The sequence below is a fragment of the Schistocerca serialis genome, chromosome 4 (assembly GCF_023864345.2).
Source record: "Schistocerca serialis cubense isolate TAMUIC-IGC-003099 chromosome 4, iqSchSeri2.2, whole genome shotgun sequence".
NCBI lineage: Eukaryota > Metazoa > Arthropoda > Insecta > Orthoptera > Acrididae > Schistocerca > Schistocerca serialis.
This window is the reverse complement of record NC_064641.1, coordinates 120,418,580-120,437,533: the sequence shown is the minus strand read 5'-3', so window position 1 is coordinate 120,437,533 and position 18,954 is coordinate 120,418,580. Positions and strand designations below refer to the sequence as shown.

Genomic DNA, 18,954 nt, shown 5'->3' with positions numbered 1-18,954 from the left:
ATGATCCTGACTGCTAACATATGATGCTACCGTTACACCATGCTTATCTTGTACTGAAGGTCACTCATTCTTCCATATTTACCCTAGATAGTCACACTTCCGCATTTATCGGCTGTTAAAAGTTCTCAGTCATGTAAGAAACATTTGTTTTTAATTTCTTGATTAGACAGTCAATGTCTCTCTGCTCATCCATGTATTTTCAAAGAATCTGTCTGGTGATCTTTGTAGTTGATGAAATAAATTATGAAATCCTCTGTGAAGATCCTCCCTTCATAAATAGTGCTCCATTATTGCCTTATTTTCCTAAGCAAAGCTAATTCCGTTGCCTTACTCTCAAGCTACAATATTTTACATTTTAGGGCACTGTTTTAGAGAAACGGCTGGTTGACTCTAGTAGCCATCTTGTACCGGGAGATCGTCGCGCACATGCAGAACACCCGAGCATATTGCCCAATGCTGCCCCTTGTTGCTGGAGTGTCATGTATCCAGGTGTAACCTGCTGTCGGATGGTGGCCAGAAGAATGTACAGTTGCAAGAAGACATGACTCCAGATGGCAAAGTACCATTACCAAGAGGAAAGACCATCATGTTTGGTGTACTGCTCCAGTGCATCACACTGCGTCTGCAGCAGCAATATTAGCAGCAGTTGGCACCACAGTGACACAACAAACAGTTACAAATTGCTCACTAGTTAATACAACATTAGGTGAAGTTACTCTTTTTTCTACTCTATCTTGGATAAGCTTAATTTCTCTCAACACGTCATCCATACCCTTCCTGGTATCATTGCGTTCAGAAGAAGAAATAGGCAATATGTTTCCAGATGTTATTCTCTCGGTAACCTTTTGATCTATAATTTCTCCAAATTGTTCCTTTAAACTAATTACATTTATAATATTAGAGTTAGCTATTTTCTCTTCGAAATTTCTTTCTATATTATCTACCCATGTATTGACACCTGTAATTTGCGATTGAATGACTGGCATTAATTCACTCTGCTTATCTACACTCTCTTTCAAAGTATTCACCCCTGCCTTACATCATTATACTTAACATTGTACACATTTTCAAAAGATCCTAACTTTTCAGTAAGTTCGGATTCTACATTATTACATTTGTTCTCAATGTTAAGTTCTAACCTTTTTGATAAATCTTCAAAAGTGTCCTCCTGTTTCTGACTAAGGTCAGTAAACATATGATTCATACGAGTGGTCAAAGAATTTGTCAACTTGTTATTTAAATCTACTTTTAAATCCTTTACTTTATTACTTACAGCGTCGAACTCAGTCTTCAAAGCACCCATGCCTTCACATAGATTACTAATTTCTTTGCTTTGAGACGTGTTTAACAAACCTAAATTTGTCGTTTGAATATTTACAGTTTCACTCTGATAATTTAAAGCTTCACCCTGGGTATTTAATTGAGAACTTAATGAGTTTAACTTAAGAGTCTGAGCTTTGATTAAATTTATCAACTCATTCCAGTCAGGCTCTTCTTTGCCAATTTTCATGGCCAAGCCGGTTCCCGAGTTTCCCCAGCTTCTTGTAAATTTTTCATACTTTTAAATCCTTTAGGTCTTGTAAGCATTTAAAACTAACTTTAAATACGATAATTACACAATAAAAGTTCATTCAACAGTATCTTGTACCACTTCATACTAAAGTAATCAAGTTATGTTTCACGCTCACCCAGCACAGAATTCATATTGCGTAGGTGAGCGGATGTGGAGGCAAGTCAGCACAAGGGAACAGCAGCTGGTGCCGGCGGCGTTGGATGTATAATGGTTTCCGAGTCTGCATCCCCTTGCGATGTGTGTGAGAGCTGTACACTCTCCACACTGGATCTTCTTGGTCGAAGCATTCTATGCATACTACTTCTTAGACAAATACATCGAAATCATCTTTGCTGTTTTAGCATTGTGAATTTTTTAGTTCTTCACTGTTTTTCCATTTAAATTTTGCTCCATTGCATACTTGAACATATTCCTAGTTTCACCAAGTTACCTACCATTCAGAAAGCTGTTGCACTCAGTGACTGTTATATTGACTTGTAAATTATAGATTGCAGTGATCAGTCATTCTTTTTAAATTTTATTGTGCAGATCTAGATTTTGGCAATAAGCCAAGTTTAAACGCAGCCAAAACCTCTCAGACAAACAGAAGCTAAACGATGTCAAAGTTAGCGTAAGGAGGGCTATGCGTGAAGCGTTCATTGAATTCGAAAGTAAAATTCCATGTACCGACTTGACAGAAAATCCTAGGAAGTTCTGGTCGTACGTTAAATCAGTAAGTGGCTCGAAACAGCATATCCAGACACTACGGGATGATGATGGCATTGAAACAGAGGATGACACGCGTAAAGCTGAAATACTAAACACCTTTTTCCAAAGCTGTTTCACAGAGGAAGACCGCACTGCAGTTCCTTCTCTAAATCCTCGCACAAACGAAAAAATGGCTGACATCGAAATAAGTGTCCAAGGAATAGAAAAGCAACTGGAATCACTCAATAGAGGAAAGTCCACTGGACCTGACGGGATACCAATTCGATTCTACACAGAGTACGCGAAAGAACTTGCCCCCCTTCTAACAGCCGTGTACCGCAAGTCTCTAGAGGAACGGAGGGTTCCAAATGATTGGAAAAGAGCACAGATAGTCCCAGTCTTCAAGAAGGGTCGTCGAGCAGATGCGCAAAACTATAGACCTATATCTCTTACGTCGATCTCTTGTAGAATTTTAGAACATGTTTTTTGCTCGCGTATCATGTCATTTCTGGAAACCCAGAATCTACTATGTAGGAATCAACATGGATTCCGGAAACAGCGATCGTGTGAGACCCAACTCGCCTTATTTGTTCATGAGACCCAGAAAATATTAGATACAGGCTCCCAGGTAGATGCTATTTTTCTTGACTTCCGGAAGGCGTTCGATACAGTTCCGCACTGTCGCCTGATAAACAAAGTAAGAGCCTACGGAATATCAGACCAGCTGTGTGGCTGGATTGAAGAGTTTTTAGCAAACAAAACACAGCATGTTGTTATCAATGGAGAGACATCTACAGACGTTAAAGTAACCTCTGGCGTGCCACAGGGGAGTGTTATGGGACCATTGCTATTCACAATATATATAAATGACTTAGTAGATAGTGTCGGAAGTTCCATGCGGCTTTTCGCGGATGATGCTGTAGTATACAGAGAAGTTGCTGCATTAGAAAATTGTAGCGAAATACAGGAAGATCTGCAGCGGATAGGCACTTGGTGCAGGGAGTGGCAACTGACCCTTAACATAGACAAATGTAATGTATTGCGAATACATAGAAAGAAGGATCCTTTATTGTATGATTATATGATAGCGGAACAAACACTGGTAGCAGTTACTTCTGTAAAATATCTGGGAGTATGCGTACGGAACGATTTGAAGTGGAATGATCATATAAAACTAATTGTTGGTAAGGCGGGTACCAGGTTGAGATTCATTGGGAGAGTGCTTAGAAAATGTAGTCCATCAACAAAGGAGGTGGCTTACAAAACACTCGTTCGACCTATACTTGAGTATTGCTCATCAGTGTGGGATCCGTACCAGGTCGGGTTGACGGAGGAGATAGAGAAGATCCAAAGAAGAGCGGCGCGTTTCGTCACTGGGTTATTTGGTAACCGTGATAGCGTTACGGAGATGTTTAATAAACTCAAGTGGCAGACTCTGCAAGAGAGGCGCTCTGCATCGCGGTGTAGCTTGCTCGCCAGGTTTCGAGAGGGTGCGTTTCTGGATGAGGTATCGAATATATTGCTTCCCCCTACTTATACTTCCCGAGGAGATCACGAATGTAAAATTAGAGAGATTAGAGCGCGCACGGAGGCTTTCAGACAGTCGTTCTTCCCGCGAACCATACGCGACTGGAACAGGAAAGGGAGGTAATGACAGTGGCACGTAAAGTGCCCTCCGCCACACACCGTTGGGTGGCTTGCGGAGTATCAATGTAGATGTAGAAGCTAGCCATTCTCAATGCACTATTGTTTTCGTTCAATGCGTTGAGAGAAAATAATAGTGCATTGAGAATGGCTAGCTTCTAGCCGAAATCAAGATCTGCACAATAAAATTTAAAAAGGACAACAGATTGCTGCAATCTATAATTTATAATCAATATTCAAATTTCTCAGAGTAATTTCCTTGTGTTATTATGTCTGGTTGCTATGGCAACACGTAACCGCTTCTTCTCTCGTTTCTGACTTATAATTCCTGTTTTCTCAGTCCTTTCACACAGGTTGCCACGTTCTAATGACTTAAAGTGTGAATCTGGGTTATATCAGTTTATTCCCCAAACCACCTTCCACTTCTTTATAAGGTGACTTACTAGGAACTTGTAGACACTCTTCTTTACTGGCTAGCTGGCTGTTGGAAACCCTCTTGACTTCTTCTCCGTCGAATAACGCTAGGTACAGGAATTTTTTGACTCTTTCTACTTATGAAATAGGTAGACTTACAAACTTTACTTTTTGTCAATTAACGATGTATTTGCCCTCCATACACAATAAACTCTCACTTTCCACATAAATATGTAAATTCCTGTAAGTCTCTCATACAGCCAAATGTCAGAAATAAATTGATTTACAGTTAAAAGAAAGTTGGCTTAGATACCATAACTTTTCTTAACATGAATCAGGAAATAAGTCTAGCCTACATCAAGCTTACGTAAAGAGTTTTCAAGAGTTCTTTTTTAACTGTCTTTGCTTTAATAATTATAGTCAGACACAATAAGCACAGAGCTGCATATAAACTCCAGGGTTCTTCCTTACACACTCACTAAAACATCTATGCATTGCCTGACAGGTACTTGTTGGTGCTGTTCGTCCGCCGCGTCTACTTTCTTCCCACCACTGATTTTAAACCTGCACACACAAACATATGACAAGCAGTAGGTAGGATTCTAACATCCCACACTCATAGCCAGAATATAGTGTGTTTGAGACGGTACAAGGCTGAGTGGTTCTAGAATTTACACAGAAATTCTCGAATCACTACACCACCTGTGACTTCTGAGATGTCAAGTGAGAGCTCATCGGATAGCAGCATGAAGGTCTGTCATGTTTCCTGATGAAAGCTGGTTCTGCCACAGTGTTGGTGACTGCTGTGTGGTGGTTAGGAGGCAGCCAATTGATGACCTGCAACCAACCTGCCTGCAAGGTAGACACACTAGACCTACACCTGGAGTTACGGTCTGGGGTGCAATTTTGTATGACAGCAGGCACACACTCGTGGTTATCCTAAGCATCCTGACTGCCGATCTACATCTCAATCTGCTGATATCAGTGCATATCTAAAAGGTAACTGTAGTGAAAACTAATTTGTTAAATGAAACTGACTGCTTCATTCCTAATACACATACATACTGAGCCATTCTCATTAGACACAGGATATATAGAAATATCATATAACATCACTAATTAAAGGACAATTACTATAACAAACATAACAATTTATTTCTGAACATGTACCTTCACAATGTGAAACATTCTGAGAATTTATCAAAAAACTAAAATCTCAGTCAAAGGCTCACGTGTTCACTTACCTGTGGCTGGTGGTTTGGTAACCATTCCCAGACAGATTGCTGTCAGCTGCAAGGCAAGGGAGGCATTAAGCTTTTGCACATCCACACTCAGGTCTGGCACCCTACCACATGGCCAATTGTATGCTTCCAGTGGAGGTGCTTCGAACAGTGGACACTGTCATTAAAAAAAAAAATTAAAAAATCATGGTAAGTTCGATATTCTCAATGCATTACATGTATACTGCAACTATAGAAAGTTAGGAAAAATCTGAAACAGTCATTTCATTACTGTAACTACTTTAAAAAGAAAAATATTGAAGTGTAATCAGCAATTAAAGTCATAGTTATTTTTATTGGCCTCAACTCAGTCTATGATAAAGCACGAATTGAGTGATTCCTAGTGAAGCCCACAAAGACAACCAAATGTAAGCAAACACATACTTTATTCAAAAGCATGCCAACTGAAGGAAAAGCTTAAGTTACACTTACTGGGAAAGTTAAAGAGAGAATAATGATGAATGAAGGTTTACCGCAAGGATCAACACTGTGTCCTCTTGTTCAATTTATAAATACCAGATATGATGAAAGTGTTATCTCATAAATACATACTGTTTGTCCACGTTAAGCTGACGACTGGAACAGTGGCTTTCGGGAACGCCCATGCCCCCCACATTACAGTAGCAAGGGGAGAGGAGTAGTGGGGGGGAGAGGGGGGGGGGGAAGTCAGCATTGGCTGCCTCCAGTGCTGGCACAACTACCGGCTTTTTGTGCGTAACATGAAATCGGAGGCAGCACTCGCAGAAATATTGCCCACTTAAATGATACATCCGCTGGATCAGAAATCACCTAATTTGTTGACATACTCCTTGTTCAAGAGTTTTACCTATAACTTATGTGTTATTTATTTACTGCAAATAATGAAACATGAAAAGTAGATGAATGTACAACTTATGACACTATCAATCGAAAGTTAAGAACTGATTTTTGGAATCTTTTTGCACATTGCATTTATTTAACACAATGCAACAGTAATGTTTACAAAGTGTAATTAACTGTGCTTGAAAGAACTGTCAAAATGATGTTGACTAAAGAATATTGTCATTTGTGTTTGATTCAAGTTCATCACTGTTTGATTCCAGATGATCATTATCATTGAGGGCATGGCATTCATGAGAACTTAATCAATGTCAATTTCCATTATTACATCTTGTGTCCAATACTCTTGCACCAGTTGCTGCACTTTCCTACAGTAACCTTGCCAGTCCTGTGCAGTAACTGAAAGGAAAGCACAATTAATAAGAGTCTGCAATTTTCCTTCAACATGTCACCAGTGACATTGTGTTTTATTTTGGTCCATGCCAATTCCATCAGATTTAGATCACAGTTGTAGAGCAGTAAACGTATTCTGTGGCCTCGGCTCTCAGCAATTTTATACACGAAGTACACATTCACGGTTGGTTTGTTTTCCTTTCTAGGCAATGGTTCAGTTTTCCTCATTGTGTTGTTGCAGTTTATTTTTCCTATCTTTCAACTACTATAACACTGTAATCCTGAAATCATATTTATCAGGCATTCTGTCAAACTTTTTGCTGTGGTATGGCGCATTATCCAGACGATCGCAGAACTGGGTGGAATATAGGAACCAACAGATCTGCAAACAGCCCCCATCCCCCCTCCATCTACACATCCAATAGTTTCAACTTCAAGAAATTCGCAAGTTAGTGAAAACAATTTCTTGCATGAAATTTCTTGACAAACTATAACTGTGTGCCAGGTTGGGTTTCCAGGTTCGAGTCCCAGTCTAGCACACAGTTTTAATTTGTCAGGAAGTTTCAAATCAGCACAAATTCCACTTCAAGGTGAAAATTCGTTCTACTTTCTTGCATCTTGCAGAAAGTACTTGCCGAATTTCTCATTTGTTTTCCCAAACTAACAGAAGTTGTCTGTGTTCAGTGGCAATGCAAAAATGTCAGTGTTGAGAATGAGAATGGCACAAAGACAGATGGGCCAAAACAAATGTACTATTGGAACCCCTAAACACACACAATTGGCACCACCAGTCAAGGAAGTATGAAATGAGTTTACCAATCAATTTGTTTCACCATAAGTGAAAGCAGAATGGCAGTATAGACGTCTTTTAATTTTAGCTGATTTTGTAATGTAAGCATAAACATAAATGCATTTCACATATGATAAAAGTAGTAAATACTGCCGGCAAAAATTGAAGGGTAATTAAAAGGCAGTCTCTTGGTTGAGATACCGCTCATCATTTTTGTTTCCTATTATCAAATATTTAATTATACAGTAGACAAGGGATGTTCAAGTTTTGCGTATGACATCCTCAAATTTTTTAATCTAAGCAAAATGCTCTGACTTTAGTTAACTGAACAGTGATTCTTGGTAACATCATTATGTACTCCTCTAACACTTTTTCCTACTCTTTTATTTTTGTGTTTCACGATTTTTATCCATTAATAATAATAATAATAACAATACGACAACAGTAAAGACTGCTTTGGTTTTTAAGAATAACTGCACTTCTGCAACAAGTACTTGCAGAAAGTTCCTGAAATAAACTTGCCCAGTAACTTGAACAAGTAAACTTGAGTAAGATTTTGTTGTACTGTAAACACAGCAAGTGCTTACACAGGTTACTTGCTAGTAAACTCAAGCCTCTTGGAATACTTCGTGTCTAGGGGCAGCTTGACGCTGGCAGCAGACAAATGAATATATTTCAACTGGTGCTGATTTTCTCTTATGATGGTTGCTATGAAAAATAATCATTAGTAACATAGGTAGTGATGGCGCATTTCACAGTCCTACGTAGTGATGGCGCATTCCATAGGCCTAACAATTAGCATCAGGGCAGAGCAAATGGAAATCACATGTTACTTGTCATAAGCCCCTCTGTTTGACTTTTCCATGATTATTCATGTAATAATAACTAAACAGATAAATCATCACTGACAATACAGAAAGAAGCACTACAGGTCTTATTTTCTCTGTGAGAATACCAATGAAGAAACACTAGAAATCGAACCTCATCATGATATTTATTGACAGAGAAACGTATAAATTGGCCACAGACAGCAGATCTGGAAATGCTTGGAAAATATACATGTACCAATCTTTCTGAACAATAAGGCAACAATGTTATTACAGAGATGCTAAAGTGGTGTTCAGGAAGCAGATGGAGGATCTGAGTGGTTTCAAATACAGAGAGGATTTCAACAAGGAAACGTTTTATCACCACTATTTATCACAGTTTGAGACAGAACAATAAATTCAGTTCCATAGAAAGCAGGTGCTGGCAAGTGTAAATATTGCCAAACTATCAGTTTAATAAGTCATTTGCAATATACTAACACAAATTCTTTACAGAAGAATGGAAAAACTGGTAGCCAATCTCAGGGAAGATCAGTTTGGATGATAGAGATTTGTACAAACACACGAGAGAACAATGACCCTACAACTTCTCTTAGAAGATAGGTTAAGGAAAGGCAAAGCTACATTTATAGCATCTGTAGATTTACAGAAAGCTTTTGACAATGTTGACTGGAATACTCTCTGAAATTGAGAAGGTAGCAGAGGTAAAATACAGGGAGCGAAAGGTTATTTACAACTTGTACAGAAACTGTATGTCTGTTACAAGAGTCTAGGAACATGACACGGAAGCAGCGGTTGAGAAGGGTGCGAGAAGGGAGACAGGGTTGTGGCCTATTCTTGACATTATTCAATCTGCACACTGAGTAAACAATAAAGGGAACAAAAAAAAAATGTGGAGCAGGAATTAAAGTTCCATCAATATGAAACTGATCGCCTCAAACCTAAGCGTACAGCACTTAACTGGACGTTTCTGGATCACTAGAATGCTTGCTCCTCTAGTCCAAATGTATTTAGATACTTATGAGATTACAAGGAAGTCATTGGAGGATTTGGACTAGATAGTTGTAGCGTACCACTACCACTGGAATTGGCTAATGTGTACGTAACAAATGGAATTAATTTTGATCACAGGGCTCACATTAACAATAAAACTTGACACCATTCTTCAAGATAGTATCTGGAGACAATATAAATCTATATTAATGACTCCAAAACCAGTGGCCATCAAAAGCATGTACTGTGTAACATGTTTGCAGGAAATTTGAATGTTCAAATTAATGGCAGAGCCAAGTATTGTGACCACAGAACTTGTTGTAATACCAGAAGCACTTCGTTTCTGATCCTAGATGACAGCATCTCTATGTTTGCTACTCAGTGACACTGTTCTAATGGTACTTCACAATTTTGACACCTATAAGACTGAAAACCCCATCACTGAAGTGTTGGAATCAATGCGTGAAGGCCCAGCAGTTAATTTCATTTGGGTGGAACAACATTGTGAGATCACTGTCAATGAAGCTGCTGACCACTTAGCCAAAGAAGCTGCAGTGGCAGAGCATATGACCCGGATAAAACCTGCAGTAGGGATTACCGATACGTCCAACACAGGCACACGACAGAAGACTGGCAAATCCATACCTGTATATTTTATGTAATTACGAGCTGACTGTATGGTCTACGTTAAGGGCCAATAAATTTAAATTTAAACAGTTAGAAAAAAAAAGAAGAAAAAAATTGGCCAGGTGTGAGTAGGACTCTTGCTCTGAGCATTCCATACAAACTTGATTACGTATATGGAAAGTTTATTCATCCTAGGAAACAAAAATTTAGACTATTTTTGCCCGGTCCTGATACTAGGAAGACATTGGCTCCAGGAATGCCAAAACTTCCAAGAATGTTTTAATTTTAAGTTTAATTTTTGTGTAATTTTGCATTTGTTAATGTAATTTTTCACTTACTGTATTAATCCTGCAGTTATATTACCATGCTGTGCTAATTAGCAATACCAATAATTTAAACTTTTTAAAAATTTGCTACTTAATTTGTTTGATTTGAGAACTTTTAACATTGCAGCGCATTAGCAATCGTGAATAATTTAATGATTATAAAGTATCCGCCTCAATTGCAAATAGAAACTGGATGTTGACCTAGGTTTACCTGAGAGCCCGCAGCCCACCGAACATTGGCTGGGGTGAGGAAGCACGCTTCTGACGTTTGAGCTAAGTACAGCTATTGACATGGTACACACGTACCATTTATTTTACATTTTATGCGAGTCTTTTTGCCCTTTTGGGCGTTCTATATTAATGTTGGACCATGTCTCTTTAGGCAGTTTGTAATTTTAGTGTGATCCGAAGAAGGCGTGGTTATCCGCCAGCGAACACTAGGTCAACATCCGGTTTCTATTTGCAATCGAGGCGGATTTTTTATAATCCTTGTTTGATTTGCTGAATCAAAATTTAAATATCAGTGAGCGTAATTATTTGTAATCCTATGTGCTCGCACATCATTTAAGTTTTTAAATTATAATATATGAAGTAATGCAATGATAACAGAAACTGACTAATAGATACTTAAGACTCATACTTCACTTCAAACCACAAGTAATTTAGAAATTTAATCCACAGACTTAAATTCCCAGCTAAACTGGAAGTAGATATCCTACTAATTAATATTTCCCAAAAAAAAGGGTCCCCCTAAACATATAACCATAACACTGGGATCTTTAAGCCTATAGTGATCATGTATTTACAACATCAGAGGACCTTTGACATTACCTTCACTCATAATTAGGTGAAATTGTGGTCAAACATGGGTTTAATAGTTTGTATGAAAGTCGAAAACTAAATTAAAATTATTATTTAGGTATTACAATTGAACCAAATTGTTAAGTGGTGACTGGAAAAAGAACTAATAGTACCACATTGTACATTGAAGTTGGAAATAACACTGTCAATCATCATGTTAGCTCTTGTAGTGCCTTGGTTTATAAATGGAAACATTTCTTTGGAGGAGAGAGATAGTAAAATTGTGTTTTGGGGTTTGGTTTTAAAATCTAAGTTGAAGTCTCCTACAACAATCAGATGAGAAATGTAACTGCTGTCATTGTTATAACTTATCACACTGTCTATGGATTCTATAGTAACATTGGTTAGACATTGTGACAACCTTTAAACAGCAATCAACTGGACTGAACCTCTAACATTTCAAAATGTACACATCCATAACAGTTGTAGTGCTTCGAGAATTTCCGTGTAAATTCTAGAACCACTTGGCCTTCCTCCATCTCGAATACACAATATTTTAAATGGAAGAGTGAGAGAGACGAATCCGACCTACTGCGCACTGCATGTTTGTGTGTGCAGGTCTAAAAATAGTCACGAGCAAAATGTGGACTTGGTGACCGAACGGCGGCCGACAAGTACCAGCTGTACTATCCATAGAGTTTCAGTGTATGTGTAGAGAAGAGCCTGTGCTATTCTTTGCTGGTTTAGTGACTGTGATGATTGTTAAGAACAAATAAAGAAATGAGATTAGACTTTTAAGTAATTCATGTGTTGGACTTGCTAGAAGCAAGACATTTTCATATTTTCTGGTGTTTATTAAACCAACCCTATTGTAAATGTATTCTAACAGGGTCTAACGTTTGACGACTTGGTTGACTCACACGAGTTCAAATATTTATATGAGAAGTGTTGAATTTGTTTTTTTGTGGAAGTTGAAATATACCATCACTGAACTAAAAGTATTCTTCGAGTACCAAAATTATTTCAAGAGTAGAGAGAGAGAGTCTGATAAATTCCCTTAATGAGCATTATTCTTCAGAGAAGAAGTTTCTGGAGACCGACATGTTCGGCTATCCAGAGAAGAAGATCGGCTGTACATACCATCGCTTCTTGTCGTCTAAAGCGTTAGACGGTCGTTTGCATCAAACGGGTTATTTAACCCTGTAATGTCCATGGTATGTTTGATTATACATTACACTTATTTTTATTTGCTGCTGTTACCATTAATTGGAATTGTGTCGGTTGCTTACAGCTGTTTCTGTGGACAGTCAGTTGGAAGCTGCTCTTAACAACGGTTGTTTTTAGCAACACAAAATACTGTTAAGAGCACCGAAAGCCATTTTCTCTTAGTGTTCCTCTGAACTGACAAAATATTGTGAGAGGTAAGCTGTTTTATGTTTGGCTTATCGTTTTAGTATTTACTCTGAATAACAATTGGGCACTATGTTGTTTTTAGTTGCAAAATAATCTTTATGTACGCTTATGTGATATAATACTACTTTGTCATATCATATATTATACAATGGGAAACTATCACCACTATTATATCTAATTCACTTAACATTTCTTTTTGTACTTTTTGAGTAAATTAATGGATACAATTGTTTGCGGAGGCTATTTTTAACTCTTGACATGAACATCAAGCTGTTACAAGCTTAATGTGTGTGTGTGTGTGTGTGTGTGTGTGTGTGTGTGTGTGTGTGAGCTGGTTTAACAATGATGGTTCTTAGCTCTGTCCCATGAAGGTCTGTTCAGTCATTTAAATTTCATCAGCTACATTATGTAAAAATGTTTCCACCAGAGTACTCTCTTGATATACACTATGAAAGACAGAACACATGTTTATATCTGAGAGTTGACCAACAATTATGATTTTTGTCTTTTGAAGTTGTCTGTTTCAGCACCTACAATGGAAAAAAATGAAAACTGTGAATCAACTGTAAAAGACAAACAGATGTTCTTGCAACCGTCTTTGTAGTTCTTTTTGAAGTCTACAATTCAGTACCAAATCAAATGATTTTGTCCCAACAGTTTAGGAAGCCTATTGCAGTTGGCAGCCCACTTTCTTCTGACTTGATTTAAAATTATTGCCACTGCTTATTGCTTATGTTACATAAATTAGCTAAATCAAACAATGGAAACTCCAGGCTGGAGTATCAACAATGTAGGAAAAGGTAGATTGCTACTCGCCGTAAACATGACATGTTAAGTTGCAGACAGGCACAACTGTGGCCTTCGTCAGAAGGCTGTGGCCACAAGCTTATGAGAAAGTGTCTTAACTGTGTCTGTCTGCAACTTAATGTGTCATCATTATGGTAAGTAGCAATCTACCTTTTCCTACATTGCTAAATATACACTAAAATACAGTCAATCAATGTAAGTGTGAATTAAAAAAAGGAAACACGTAAATCAAATAAGTAGAAAGATCTCGAGTTTCAATTTCGTCCTGGAAAGTATTTCCATGTATGTGGGCATAGTGTGTCCATCATACCATGTCTACTAGTAAAATATAAAGTTTAAACAAAACCAAAAATTAAAAATTTAAAAAGCCTTGACACAAAAAACCACTTAAAAACAGAATACATATAAAAACAATAAAGTATGAAATTTAAATACATGTATGCTGCCTAGGCAAATATTCCCAGGTATATATCAAAACAACAATATCAGATAACTGAGTCTAAGTCTTAATTAATTTACACTGAAAAATTCGCAATATAGATACAACCATCAATGACCCCTGCCATCACGCAACCGCCCATTTGGGTCACCGCACTTGGTCAAGCCCTGTGCACCATGAACTGCACACTACAAAATTCGTAATTCAAGGAAGCATGAGTTAGTATGATATCATCACACCACTGCAGGACATAGGCCTTGACAGGCAGATTAATGGATGAAACTAAGTCATATGATATAAAATAAATAGGTAACGCTATTCTTTAACAATTTAAGCTAATTAAAGATGGATTTAATATAATGGAAGGAAACATTCCACGTGGGAAAAATTATATATAAAAACAAAGATGAGGTGACTTACCGAACAAAAGCGCTGGCAGGTCGATAGACACACAAACAAACACAAACACACACACAAAATTCAAGCTTTCGCAACAAACTGTTGCCTCATCAGGAAAGAGGGAAGGAGAGGGGAAGACGAAAGGAAGTGGGTTTTAAGGGAGAGGGTAAGGAGTCATTCCAATCCCGGGAGCGGAAAGACTTACCTTAGGGGGAAAAAAGGACAGGTATACACTCGCACACACGCACATATCCATCCACACATGAAATATGTCTGCTTGTGTCTGTATGTGTGGATGGATATGTGCGTGTGTGCGAGTGTATACCTGTCCTTTTTTCCCCCTAAGGTAAGTCTTTCCGCTCCCGGGATTGGAATGACTCCTTACCCTCTCCCTTAAAACCCACTTCCTTTCGTCTTCCCCTCTCCTTCCCTCTTTCCTGATGAGGCAACAGTTTGTTGCGAAAGCTTGAATTTTGTGTGTGTGTTTGTGTTTGTTTGTGTGTCTATCGACCTGCCAGCGCTTTTGTTCGGTAAGTCACCTCATCTTTGTTTTTATATATAAAGATGGATTTATTTGTATATGTTATGCAAAAAGTAATTACAACTTCACTAGCTAGTTTGAGGTGTGGATGCTGCGTCATGCAGGACTGGAAGAGATGAAGCTGAACAGAATAGGTTTACACCCAGCAATAATGAAAGTATGCTGTTCTAGAAAGGATAGCTGCTATTAACTTCTAATTTGTTTTTTATTTACTTAGCAGCCCCTGAAGCAACAATGCTTGTATCCAAATATTACTACTTATATTAAACTTAAAGGGGCAAAACAGTTTTTTTTTAAATTTTTAATTTAAGTTTTAAGCTAGATCCTTTTGTAGCATATTTTATTAGGAGGTCAAACAAATACTATTACAATTCAGATGATTCCTCTAATGCAGAAGAGTGTCTAAAAATACTTGAGAATCTCAGTGATGAAGATAGTATCTGCAGTGAAGTAGAATGAGGAGATGATCTGGATTTAGTCCTCGTTCCATCATGTGATGGAAATGATTCTGATTGTGATGGTGCTCCTAGTAAGGACAAAAGACTCGTTATTTCAGTGATATTGATAAAGGAGTTCATTTGCAGCCAATGGAAGTACAAGCCATTTCAGACGGGAACAGAAATGATGATGTGGAGCCTGTGACAGAAAGCAACAATGGGTATAACGACACACCAGAACAACCAAAGAAATCTAAAACAATACCACGAAAGTGGATATCAAAGGAACTGAATACCCTGAAAGTTGGCAGTCAAGTAGATTTCATGGATAATATATCAGAGCCTTTTTTTGTGTCTGACATGAAACAGTCTCATAAGATACCTGTAGATATATTCACAGAAGTTTCAATGAAAAATTTGTGGAATCCATTTGTAAAGAGACAGTGAAATATGCTGCTCTGAAAGGATATTTATAAATACAAGTTTCAGTTGATGAGATATACAAATATTCTGGAATTCTTATTCTTTCTGGTTACAATCCAGTCGCATTTCAAAGAATGTATTGGGAGACCTGTAAGTAATTCACTCAGCAGAAATAGGTTTGAATAAATCCATTGATTTCTGCATTTCAATGATTATACAACTACAGATCCAAGTAATAAAGCTTACAAAATTGATCCTCAATTGAAATGCCTCAACACCATATTTTTGTAACTTTTTCAGCCACTAGGATGTATATTCTCTTTAGACGAAGCCATGGAGCCCTACTGTGGGCATAACAGGATGAAACAATTCAGGGAAAAACATATTTGTTACTGGCACAAATTATGGTGCCTTGCAACATATGAGAGCTTTGGTTGTGAAGTTCAGTCAACACACTGGTGTTGGTGACAAGGAAGAAGAAAAACATTGGGAATTTCAATTATAGAAAAATTCTGTGCAGTGTTTCTTCCTCCTCATGCTGCAGTCACTGTTGACAACTCTCTACAACTCTTGGAACCACTGATCTTGCATGAGTTTCACTGCATTGGCACTGTCCTAAGAGGCAGGATTAAGAAAGCACCACTGAAAGACTTATGAGGTTTCTATAGAATCAGGATCCGGTCCAAGAAATAGTACTGGGTGCTTGTTAGATTCTGCCTTAATGGTAACCTAGTCAGTATGTGGATGCTGTATAGAAAGGTGAAGAACATACATTTGTTGGAGCTCTAATGGAGTATTGTAACATAGCTATTTAAATTGCTAGAAATGGATAAACCTCAACAGCCCATGTCAAGATCCAGAAAAGGTGTATCAAATTATATCCCCAGAGAGAATGCTGGACACCTAGCGAATAAAATTCTCGCTCAATGGAGATATGAAAATTGTGAAAAATGCACGCAATTTCATTGTATAAAATGTAATGTTGGTCTTCCCCCAGATTCTTCTTTTTTACAATATCTCAGGTAAAAATTGTGCAAAATATAGAACATTTTGCTGATATAATGTGATGTTCAGCTTCATACAGATTTTTCCCCGCAATACCATTAGTGGCTGAATTACAAATGGGGAAATCAGTAACATGTCAGTCTTCTATGAATAAAATAAGATCTAACATTGTTTTCTTGGTACACAAAAAATTACATTGTGCTACTAAATTGTAAATATTAATGCCTGGTGTACGTTTTACCGTATACAAAATAAATCTGTGTAAAAATTAAAAAAGTAATATTTTTGTCACTGATACACACTGCTACTCTCAAATGAACTACTTTGATCCAACTTCATCATAATCGAGAACAAGAAAGTAGTTTTGGGGATTGATGGGTTAAGCAATACCTTTTACATGACCCACCTGTCACAGGATCTCTTAGATTGTGATGTGCATACGCAAAAGATCCAAAACCTGGATTTGCAGTAGCTACTGCCAGGCTGTCTACTCTGCACACCTCATCAAACCTATCAAGTTTAAAGGTGTTTCTTTGGCATCCCCAGTTTTCATCATGATGTCCGGCAAAGGGATGATAGACCTTATTATGCGACAAATTTCTGCTTGATATATCTAACCATCCCTGAGAAACAGGGGTCTTAACAAACGGACAGTCATAATTCTTGATTCACAGGCGGTACCCTATCAGTTTCGATGAGCAAGTTTGCAAGCATCAAAATATGTAAAACCAGTAGCTGCATCTTTTGATTGCATTAATGTAAAAGCTTAAATTTTCTATGCCACAACAGGACTGCAGTCCTAATAATATGACATAAATTTTAATTCCATACCTCTACCAGTTCCCGAGAAAAAGGTGTCTTACACACACACACACACACACACACACACACACACACACACACACACAGAGAGAGAGAGAGAGAGAGAGAGAGAGAGAGAGAGAGAGAGAGAGAGAGAGAGAACAAAGTGGTCTCACATTTCTACAGCAAAGTGAAATCTACTGAAGGGTAACAAAGTATCCAATGAAATTAAAGTAACCATGTTACGACCCATGGGCTGGTACATATGTACCTTCATAGCCACAGAAAAGAAATTCATCGGCCCGACCAATTCAGAAGACTGAGAAAGACAGGGGGAAAAATGAAATAAAGGGGAATGCATTTCTTATTAATTAAGCTTGCGGGATATGGACAATTTGTGAAAATAGAGAAATGTAGAACAGCAATAAAGTATTTCGACACAGAAGTACAAGTGAAAAGACCACAAAGGAAGCCAATGAAACTGTGACTAAAGACAGTGAATTTATGTTAGGAAAAAACGAGCTAAAACTGAGAAGATATTACGGACCATATATTATATAATAATATGAAGAAATGTTAAGCATTTGTGCACCATGTCTGAGAAGATGGAGTTGGGAAACGATGTTGACATAGTATTTTGCAATCTACACTACATACTGATTTATTTAGTTTCTCAATAGTCACTTGTTTTCCAGCAACCAACATTCACTGATAGTTTCAATTTCTACTTGACACAACCATTTTAGCATTTTAACATGACCATGAACGCAACAATACAATAAATAAATTATAATTACGGTCAAACACCGGAGCTGGCAAATAAAAATGATCACTCATGAAAGAAATAGTTCTGGGTAGTATCCAACCACTTAACCAAAGAATTTATTCCAAAAGCGAGCATGTTTCTTCTCTCTTTTGTGTGTGCCTGTTGACAACAGGCTGCTTCTGCTATTCGGCGAGTGGTCTCCTTTACTCATAATAATAAAATGTAATATGATAAGCTATTTTACAATCATATCCACTACTACAGTAGCAACTGTCTTCTCTACGTAAGGTTCTGCGGTGATGGTTCCTACACAGTGAGCATGTGACGCAAAAATGAAATGATTGTGTGGCATTGTTGGCCAGGATATCCCAGTTGGGTTCAGCTGCCAAGTGCAAGCAGTTTTTGACCTTGAGAACCGTGTCTTAGCTTGGGGAGAGAGGGAGCTGAAAAACCGCAAAGTTGTGGCACATTTTTCAGTGTTTTGTCTATAGCTTTTCTCCTTGCTTTCCACAACAAAAAGCATTTAGACCTATCTTGTATACTGTAAAATTTTCTATAATTTACATTGGTTAATCACAATCTTATAACAAATACTTACAAAGAGAGAGAGCTTTGAGGGAACAGTACACTTCCAAAAATTGCAAGAAGTAGTCAGAGTGATGATAATGAACATCACTATCCCATACACTGCTGCATATGATTGTGTTGCCGTCACAGATGAAGACACATATCCCGGTACTGCTGATGGT

At 37.8% G+C, this 18,954-nt stretch overlaps 1 protein-coding gene across 1 annotated transcript in view; it reads right to left on the bottom strand.

Annotated features, from left to right (window-relative positions):
* Positions 1–18,954, bottom strand: part of LOC126473202 (folylpolyglutamate synthase, mitochondrial-like) — an 81,770-nt gene that overhangs the window by 34,398 nt on the left and 28,418 nt on the right. The window contains exon 6 of the mRNA XM_050100105.1: positions 5,563–5,716. Coding sequence (XP_049956062.1) covers positions 5,563–5,716 — 154 coding nt within the window. The remainder of the gene's footprint in view (positions 1–5,562; positions 5,717–18,954) is intronic.